Raw genomic sequence first — 9,326 nt, 5'->3', positions numbered from 1 at the left:
AACTTTCATCGACCTACTTTAAAAAAAACACCTAAAAGTCAGTCAATAAACATAGAGACAACAGGTAAGGAATTGAAGCATGGTTGCACATTAGAAAAATCATCTTCATCTAATCAAGAATATTAAGTGATGACAACACTGACTCGGCATGCTCTGCCTTTTTATTACAGGTACAGTATGTACATGTGTGTACATTCAAAGCTATGTTTTCAAGCATTACCAAATTTGGCCACAGCTCAATTAAATGACTCATTTGATATAGATAGATACATGATGTCTGTAACATGTTGGCGTTACCATAACCTGAAGAATACAGTATGCTGACTTCAGCCGAGACAGGTACAGAACAGTTAGGCATGTTGGGAACTCAGCCGACCAGCGACAGGCAGCTGGCTGTGGTGTCCGCTCCCTCAGGAACTCCACGCCTAGTGTACCTGTGTATGGGGAAAGGAAAACAGAGATGCCTACTTAATCAAAACACATTAATCAAAATTGTAATTCAATCTATACCACTGGATGATGATGATATGATGATGATACCACTGGATTACAGTATAAACTTAGCAAATGTTTCCACCTGACATGTATAATTATTTCACTGATACCTTCAAACTGGTTTCCAGTGGTATAGATTGAATTACAATTTCATTCTTCAATTTCCTGGATGACATATTCACAAACGTACTTGTTGTAGTATAATATTAGAACATGCGTGTAAGGGTGTTTTAACTACTGTGCAGATAGTCTTGGACTTGTCTAGTCGCAAAAGTCAATTCACACATTTCATACCTATACTATAAAAATATTCTGAATTCTTAGAGTCATTTTAAGATCGCTGGAGTACAGTACTAGTATGCCTATAGGATAACCGATATAACTCACCCCAGCCACGCCAGTTTTGTGTGTTCCTCAGCAGCCTGCATCACAGCCTGGAACCCTGCAGGCTTCATGGAGATGTGCTCCAGGTACAGCCACTCCAGGGCAGGGAGTCTGGGTAGAGCCTCGGCCAGAGCCATGGCAGCGGTGTCAGACAGGTGTGTGTCCCTGTTACCAGACATGTCCAGCCTGGTCAGTGCCGGCAGTGCGCTGATGAGCTGTGCGACCCTCCCCAGTCCGGTTCCTGTTATTCCCCTATTCTCCCCAATGTGCAGCTTCTGTAGTGTGTTGTTATAGTGAGGGGCTGTGGTCAGACTCTTGTCACCAGGTGGGTTTTGCTCCATGTCCAAACTGCTGGGCTGGCAGAGTTTTTGCACCAGTGAGACAATCCCTGAGTCCCCTATTTTATTCAAGTGCACATCCAACACCTGTAATTGAGCCAGGTGAGGCAGAGCTTTGATCAGGGATGATATTCCCCTGTCACTGATACCTGTGTTACTGAGAAGTAACACCTTTATGGCTGTGAGGTGGTGGAGGATAGTAGCCAGGCATTCCAGCCCAGGGTCTCCTATGGCATTATGACTAATGTCCAGTTTGATTAGTCTGGTTAGCTGACACAGTGCAGGGACAAGTGTTCGCATGCCTGTGGGGCTGATACCGATGGCACACAGGTCCAACACCTGCATGGCAGTGAAGATGGGGAGGATGGAGGTGAGAGATTCCAGCCCAGTGTCACCAATCTTATTACCATGTATATCCAGTTCTCTCAGTCCCACTAGGTGATGCATGCAGGGAGCCAGGGATGACATACCCACAGCTGTCATGCAGACCCACCTAAGACGGAGTACAGCCAGGTGTGGAACACTGGACAGCCCAAGTTTCAGAACTTCCATCCCAGCATCACCAAGGGCACGGTTGAAAGAAAGATCCAGCTCCTCTAACAGAGACATGTGGCTGAACCCCTGCACAAGTGGCTGGAGTGATGATGGTGTTAGGCCTGTGCCTGACAGATCCAGCACCCTCAGAGAAGGGACATTCTTCAGAACTGAAACCAGCCTGGCTGTCTCATCAGGTGAATAAAATGTTACATGGTTCAGTCTCAGGTCTAACGGCAGGCCAGGAATGGGGAAAGCAACAATCTGTTCTAGGCACTGAAGAGCTTCTGAACTATTAGCACTAGACAACTCTAGTATCATTCTATCAGGGAGATGTGATGACTGGATGTTTTCCAAGTAATACTTCAGAGCAGCATGTTGTTTCCTGTGTGTGTGGAGGTTCATGATGATAAATGGCAGGGCTCTGCTGACAGACTGCAGTACGTCTGGCTCTTTTCTTTCATTAAGAATATCCAGGCAGAGAAACATGAACCTCCTGTAAGTTCCAACTGACTTTTCTATTTCTGGCCTTACAGGTGGGTGGGCATTCTTCTGAAAGTCATCTAATCGTAAATGTGAAAACTCCTTCTTACTAAGATTGCTCAGTTCCTCCATCACAGCTTGTGCTGCCCGTGAGTCACAGCCACACGTGAACTGAAGCAGGTTGCTGAGTTGAAGTGCTTTGCTTATGGAGGTGAGCTGGAGCAGCTCTACAATGTCTTGGTTAGACAGAGCATGAGCAACATATCGTCCGGCAAGGAACTCTTGCATGGTCTTGTGTGAAAAGCTCAGGTGTTTCCTAGGATGCAACTTTGAGGAAGAAACTTCCAAGGAGACCAAACCGAGCTTTAACAACAACTCCCAGTTCACTATTTCTCTCTTTGCTTCTGTAAGATCAAGCAGGGTCTCATTCCTCAGCAGTGCCTCTAGCGCAAGCTTGCTGAGCTGCAGTAATGACTCAGCAACCTCTGTAGGCAGCCCTTCTGTTGGCATGTCCACTCCTTCCCGCTCACAGTACTTTCTAACCAGACATGTAAGAAGGTTGTTGTACAGCCCCGTCATTGTTCCAGTAGACACCATCTCTTGGTCCTCCTCCCACAGCACACAGACAAACATCAGGAAAATTGGTGTATAGATTAAAGTGTTCAAAAGTTTGTTATCTTTGACTTGTACAGTAAGCGCTTTTGGCAGTTCTTGCTTCCCAACAACAGAGAAATACTGCTTGATGTATTTCTCCACATGTTCTTTAGAGAAGCCCATGATGTGTATGTGACAGTCTGGCCGGGTGTACTGCTGCACTCCTGCTAAGGGTCGGGAGGTGATCACAATCGTGCTGTTGGGGTACATCTTGCCAGATAACAGTTTGGGAATGGCCTGCCCGGCTGCCCTGGCCTCAGGCCGCAGCTCATCATACCCATCTAGGAGGAAGAGCACACGGGACTTGTTCCTTTGTAGGATTGCTCTGATGGATTCTACATCAATACCTTCACTTGTTTCATCAACACACTGGTCCCACACCATCTCCTCTATGGTCTCCCCCTCTCTCACCTCCCGGAGTCGGATCAACAGGATGATGTCATGCCGTCTGCCCAGCTCTGTTTTCTGTGAGACGGCATCTAGGGTTTCTTTGGACAGAAACGTTGTCTTCCCCCCTCCGGCTTCACCCTCAATCAGAATGCACCTTGGTGCTGTGGACAGTCCTGTGATGTCTGGCTTGAACAAGTCATCTAGTGACTTTATTTTCTTTCTTTCTTCTTCTTGGACTGATAATAACCAGGGATGTTTTTTAGGCTGTTGCCTTTTGAGTTGTTTTTTACTTGTTGGCATCAACTCTAACTGGGTGAAGATGTCACTGAGGTCGAGTGTGAAGTTGTCATTCCAGATCAGAGGCTTAAAGTGAGACAGTTTCAACTCATAGTACTTCTTCACAGACTTCTTGAACACATCTGGAATAGAAAGGACACTGTTCTAAGACTTTAACCAGCTACCAGGTTTTTCAGCCAAGTAAAAATAAAAAAAAATGTCTGACCCCTGACCTTTATCACAAAACCCACGAAACACCCATCGGTCTTAACTCCCCTAACTTCCAGGCTTCGAGCGCTACACGCACGCAAAGCTGTTTTCTTCTGGGGAATACCCTATTATTGGGCCCAGCATACAAGGCATGTATCCCTGTTTAAACCGGGATTGGCACCTTAAGGGTTAAGATGTTCTAATATTTAAAAATCAAACAAGTTGAGAATATAATCTAAGGAAAGAGCAAACTTAAGACATTATACATCAGAGAATAAACCTTGTCAGCTTGACATCTCACTGGTACTCGTTGACAGATTGCATTGGACAGTTCCTGTACATCATAGTACCTTGCATTCAGTAATAACCTGTCCAAGTCCTAGCCTTCCAATATAGCAAGGATTTGATTTGGCTATTGTTATATTGTCTACCAGCTGTGAATACATTTTGTAATTTCAAAGTTAAACTGTTAATGTCACAAGCCTGTTGTCACTTGTAGAATCAAACTTGATATTTCAGAAATAACGTTTCCTAGAGTATAGTTTCAAGCGATTCCCACCTGTCAATGATGAAAACTCTGTTCCTGCATCTCCAACTGGAACTGGAACTGGGAAGGGCACTTCTGGAAGTAGGATTATATGAAATATCTTAAAGTAATTTGAATAAAAAGCAACAGAACATAATATTGAAAGGGAATGAAAAGGGGAACTATATGCAAATGACATCAAGAAGGAAGATATTGAGGTAGAGAGTACAGACTGAATAAAACACTTCTTACCTTGAAGTTTGAACTTCCTTAGACCATCCACAACACTCTGCAGGTTTGCCTCAGACAGAGCCTCCATCAGGACCTCTATGGTGGCTCTCTCTCCGTTACGCTTGAGCCATTCCTCCAACAGGTCCATACAGCGAGACTTGTCATCTCGGTTTCTCGCATGGATGTTGTCGATGTCGGGTCGTTCAAACCCAAGATGGAAGGCCAGGTCCTTCCAGTCTGAGCTCACCCTTTCCTTGATGTAGTAGAAGTACTTCCAAATGCCTGTAGTGCAATATAGAAAAGAAATGTTACTGATCATTTCCAATCAAGTGAACATAACATACAACTTATCCATCCATCCATCCATTCAGTCATGCATTTATTCTTTCATAACTATTTATAGGGCTCATTTTGCATCCCTGCACTGGCCACCTGTACCAGTAGATTTTACCTGCAACACTCGTTTTCTTTAGTGTCACAAACCTTAACTGCAACTCTAGTGCGGGTTAGGTGCAAGCAGACATCTAAAATACTTGCACAAACCTGCATATACTTTCGAGCCCTGGATACATTTACACACATGTATGTGGGACCTCTCAGAAGGGTCTTTATGGGGGATCGCTGCAACGCTGAGCGAGAAATTGACTTTGTGATCGAAAGGTTTTGTGATCGAGTTTATTGAATTGTTCCTATGTATTCATTGGGTGGTGATCTTGCAAAACTAGTCTGCAACACCGACACAACCGGACGCTCCGTTGTGACTTTCGGTCAACCTGGCGTTCGACTTCTCGACAGGACTATCCTGTCTTTAACGCTTAACGCTAGGATATAGCTCCCTATGCCTCACAGACAAAGGCATGCACCCTCCTTTCAACTATTAGTCCTCTCTGCAAAGCCAGGGGCTGAGATTTTCAGAAATGAAAACATGCATGTGGCCCAGGGATATTCATTCAGCCTCCTACAATGATCGGAAGTGGGTTATAAAAAAATCATATGAAATATAACATCTCACCTTCCTCTCTACAAGGAGCTGGTTTCTTCTCCACAGGAAACTCTTCTCCATCCTCCCCCTTCCTCTTCAGCTGGCTGGTAGAGGGTTGGGCTGAACCTGTTTCATTCAGGGAGATGGATTACAATATTAGCAATGGTATCAACTGATTAGCCTGGAATCCCGACCTATTTATAGCTGCCGGGGTCTCTTCTGTCCTCCCTCCGCAAAATATTTTGCGGAGGGAGGACAGAAGAGACCCCGGCAGCTATAAATAGGTCGGGATTCCAGGCTATCAACTGATATCCCAGCAGCATTGCAATTAGGAATACATTACATAATAGTAGTTCTAAGAATGAGAGATTAATATGCTTAACATCTAATTTCCAAACCTTATTACAACATCTCCATTACAATGTTATAAGGCTCCACTATGCTAGTTGGGGCTGGCACGCAGTGTGTCCCTGCAGGGCCTGATCAGGGCGGGGAATCTGTCCAGGCTGCCGTTCAGGGCGCGCTAATTTGACAGGTCCGCCAGGCCTGGGTTCTACATCTGGAAAACTGTAGGGTTCTAACACTGTATAACCCTCCAAACTTTCGTGAATTACTGCCTTCTGCCCCCCTCCCCCTTATGTTGTCGTCGAATTTCTGGCCAGAAAAACCCACCAGACAAGGAAATATCAAAATAGCATGTTTATTCTTATTTCCACGGGAAAGAGGATTCACATGGCTGTTTGACTCCTGACTAGTAAACGCAACAGCGTGTATTATAGACCCAAAACATGGCGATGTTTTCGGTAGAAGTATGCATTTACCTCACCGAGTCCACCATCTTGAATCGCATAGAATTCTGGGTGAAAACACGCGCTGTATCTAAGCAACAGAATTTACTGAATTTCTTAGAGATTAAATTAACGTGACAGGTAGGCGGAGCCTCAGCCCGGGCTTCTGGTGGAAGTCTGGAGAATGACCTGAGGGCGGGCTAGCCTGGCAGCCTGAGCTCCCACAAGGATTTCGTTAATTGGAACAAGAGGTCGGGTCTACTCGGGGGTCTACTAGTAGAGCGGGGCAGTCTTAGTGCGGTAAACATTGTAATGCTAATGTTTGTGACTGACTTTCTAAGTTCGAAGTATTTTACCTTAAGACTTAAGTTCCAGTTTTGCCAAATGACGTCTCGAATTCGTCTACCCCGACGAATGCAAGGGTCACATTTCCCAACCGGGGCATTCTGGGAGTGCCGGGCCGTAATATAAAAGCCGCACTGACAACAAGAGTCACGTGTATGTCCAACAAAAGCCAGGAGCGCGAAGCGCATATTTACGAATTTTGCTTAATGTTCAACTTATCATGCATGGGTAATAATTGAAGCCAGCAACCGTTGTTTTGTTTATGACCGTTTACATCAATAACAACCCTGGCCCGATTTGACCTCTGATGCAGCCAAGGTTGCCGCCTTTATATAGATGAGGCGAAATTTGATCAACCTTCACACGTCAGCACGCCAGGCCGAAGACAAAAGGTTACATGGACGACCTCACTGCCTTTGGATTATACACTCGGTGCGTAAACAGTAAGCAAACTGTTCTTTTGAACTCCAGACGCCGCTAGGACAAAGCACGGTGATGTCCATGACAGTGGTCTATTATATATCAGGTTATGCGCAAACACGTTCTGTCCAGTCTTTCGACGGGGAGCAAGTAGCAGGACTTTCAGGGCTTAAGACTTGCAACAACAGGTGTACTCTTTACATTCACGTCTTGAAACAAATTTTGTCATTGAAAGGCAACAAAATAAACACACTGTACAAAGACACAGAAATGCACATACAGTCTTAAGAGAGTTCTTCTGTGCATTATTAAGTTATTAGAAAATGAACCTTCGACCTGAAGCTCGGTCCAATGCGTTCGCGCAATTCGTAAAATGTAAATATCACGTAGCGTATCGCACATGACTTGTTCAACCTGACGCACAGCATCAAAACATTTAGTATCAACAGGACCTATCGCATTCCATATTTCTATTTTCGATGTGGCTACATTCCGTCACAAAAACGTTTATTATATCATATTAGATAGGGTTTGACTCCCAACTAACAACATTGCATGTAAGGTGCTACCTAAAGTCGAGACGGTAACAGATTTTCTGGACTCAGACTCAAGGGGGTAACATCGTCATCACAATCATTTTTTTAGCACCGTGATTGGCGTGAATTTAATTTTTGTATAAAAGTTTTCAGAAAGTTTGAATCTGCCTACAAGATTACCGATCACTGTATAAGCGTTCGTTATACCGTTAGCCTTGAATTGTGTGACGTACCTTTCCTTTCATTCTCAGCGATCTTCTCTGCCTGCTCAGCGTAGTCATGTCTGCCGATTTTTCTCAGCAGGTCCGACAGAAGCTTTAGATCTCCCAACTTTAACTTCTGTTCTTTCTCCAGTTGGTTAAAGATCTGGTGAGCGTCGGATTTTTGGACGAATCCCGCTGGTAAAATCTTCGCACCGCTGACATAGTTGCGGAGATCTCTTAGTTCTTGATCTACAAGGTTCCGAGATATCTCCAGGTACAGATCCTGGCGAGGATTGTTCGCCATTTGGAGAAGTTAAGTATCGGCTGGCACCAACACCAGCCGATACCAGTGGAAATCCCCAACCTCTATGTGCACGCTTGTCACCGTGTGTTTTCGAGGACCATTTTATTTGAAGCTAAAAGAAGGGGGGCCACATTCTGTCCTACTAATGATCATTGTATCTTCTTCCCTCCTTCTCAGCCTCAATTCCCTCCACTTCCGGGCTCATGCTACCATTTAGCAAGATGTGAACCGGCTATATGCTGTATATATCCAAATGCCGTATATTTGTGTAAAAATGGAACCGCAGGGATAGACATCACCCCTAGAAGTCTGTGGCACGGTCCTATTGTTACCTGTGGTATGCCAGCCAGGTAGAGCTAGAGTTCAAAGGTGGAAGGTGACGGATCGTGCTGTCTATCATGGTTCCGGAGTCTCTGTTTGTTTGTCTGGCATAACCCGGTGAAAAAGCTGAGACGTAACACGCCAGTTTTTGTACAGTATGTAAAAGCTGTGTAAGATCAGACTGTAAGGTTTGATCCACTGGAACTCATTTTCACCTGATTCGAGTGAGGATAATAGGTGCAAAGCGCCTTTCCCAAAGGTACAACATTAGGGCCTGCTTGGGGTCAACAACCCTAAGAACGAAGCCACCGGCTGGCCACCTTTCGTCCATTTCATACCCGATCATGGATGAAGAAGGCCATATGACCATATTCTACTCGTGAGAAGCAAGGTGTCAATCATTCTCTAGAAAATAGACTGACCTGAGTAGACAGCCTACCTAAACCATGCAAGTAAGAAAAAGAACTTGGTTGTGTGAAAGGGACCTCTTAGACGTTTGACTGAAGTCACACACACATGTACTTCTTACTCTAAGCCCCGAGAAAAGGTTTCTCCGCTTCCCCTCTTGCTACTAAGTAATGGCTGACCAATGAAAATACATGACAGTACATTGTGCAACTTGGAAACATAACCAGGTCCTACAATAGGTGCACCTTATAATGGAAGCTCATCTGCGTTGGTAGGTATCATTATAATACAATGCTAAACTTTCTTCCAACTTTCACGGATTGAATTTTTGACGACCACTGTCGTCCTCTTCAGGATCAATAATGACCAATCACTGCCGAACGTAAACTCGAAGGTCTAAGTGCATCTTCATATGCCTCAATGCAGAACCAACATCTAGCAATAGTACAATGTACTAGTGGTGAGGAAGAAATTCTAGTTGTGCTTGAGGAACCTCTA

General features: G+C 44.7%; 1 protein-coding gene across 1 annotated transcript; it reads right to left on the bottom strand.

Moving 5' to 3' along the window:
- Positions 1–181: 181 nt before the first annotated feature.
- On the bottom strand, positions 182–8,679 carry LOC136424045 (NACHT, LRR and PYD domains-containing protein 3-like). The gene is made up of 6 exons (XM_066412457.1): positions 7,826–8,679; positions 5,534–5,629; positions 4,543–4,803; positions 4,324–4,386; positions 883–3,697; positions 182–434 (listed from the first exon to the last, which is right to left on the bottom strand). The coding sequence occupies exons 1-6, from the start codon at positions 8,097–8,099 to the stop codon at positions 368–370; spliced, it is 3,576 nt and encodes a 1,191-aa protein (XP_066268554.1). The 5' UTR covers positions 8,100–8,679; the 3' UTR covers positions 182–367.
- Positions 8,680–9,326: the final 647 nt, after the last annotated feature.

The sequence above is a fragment of the Branchiostoma lanceolatum genome, chromosome 1 (genome assembly GCF_035083965.1).
Source record: "Branchiostoma lanceolatum isolate klBraLanc5 chromosome 1, klBraLanc5.hap2, whole genome shotgun sequence".
Classification (NCBI taxonomy): domain Eukaryota; kingdom Metazoa; phylum Chordata; class Leptocardii; order Amphioxiformes; family Branchiostomatidae; genus Branchiostoma; species Branchiostoma lanceolatum.
The sequence above is the reverse complement of the archived record's forward strand: the minus strand, read 5'-3'. Positions and strand labels throughout refer to the sequence as shown.

Coding starts and splice junctions, on each gene's coding strand:
- LOC136424045 (XM_066412457.1), bottom strand. CDS start 8,099: ATGGCGAACAATCCTCGCCAGGATCTGTACCTGGAGATATCTCGGAAC. Junction 5,630..7,825: donor CGCTGAGAATGAAAGGAAAG/GTACGTCACACA, acceptor TGAATGAAACAG/GTTCAGCCCAACCCTCTACC. Junction 4,804..5,533: donor AGCTCCTTGTAGAGAGGAAG/GTGAGATGTTAT, acceptor ATTGCACTACAG/GCATTTGGAAGTACTTCTAC.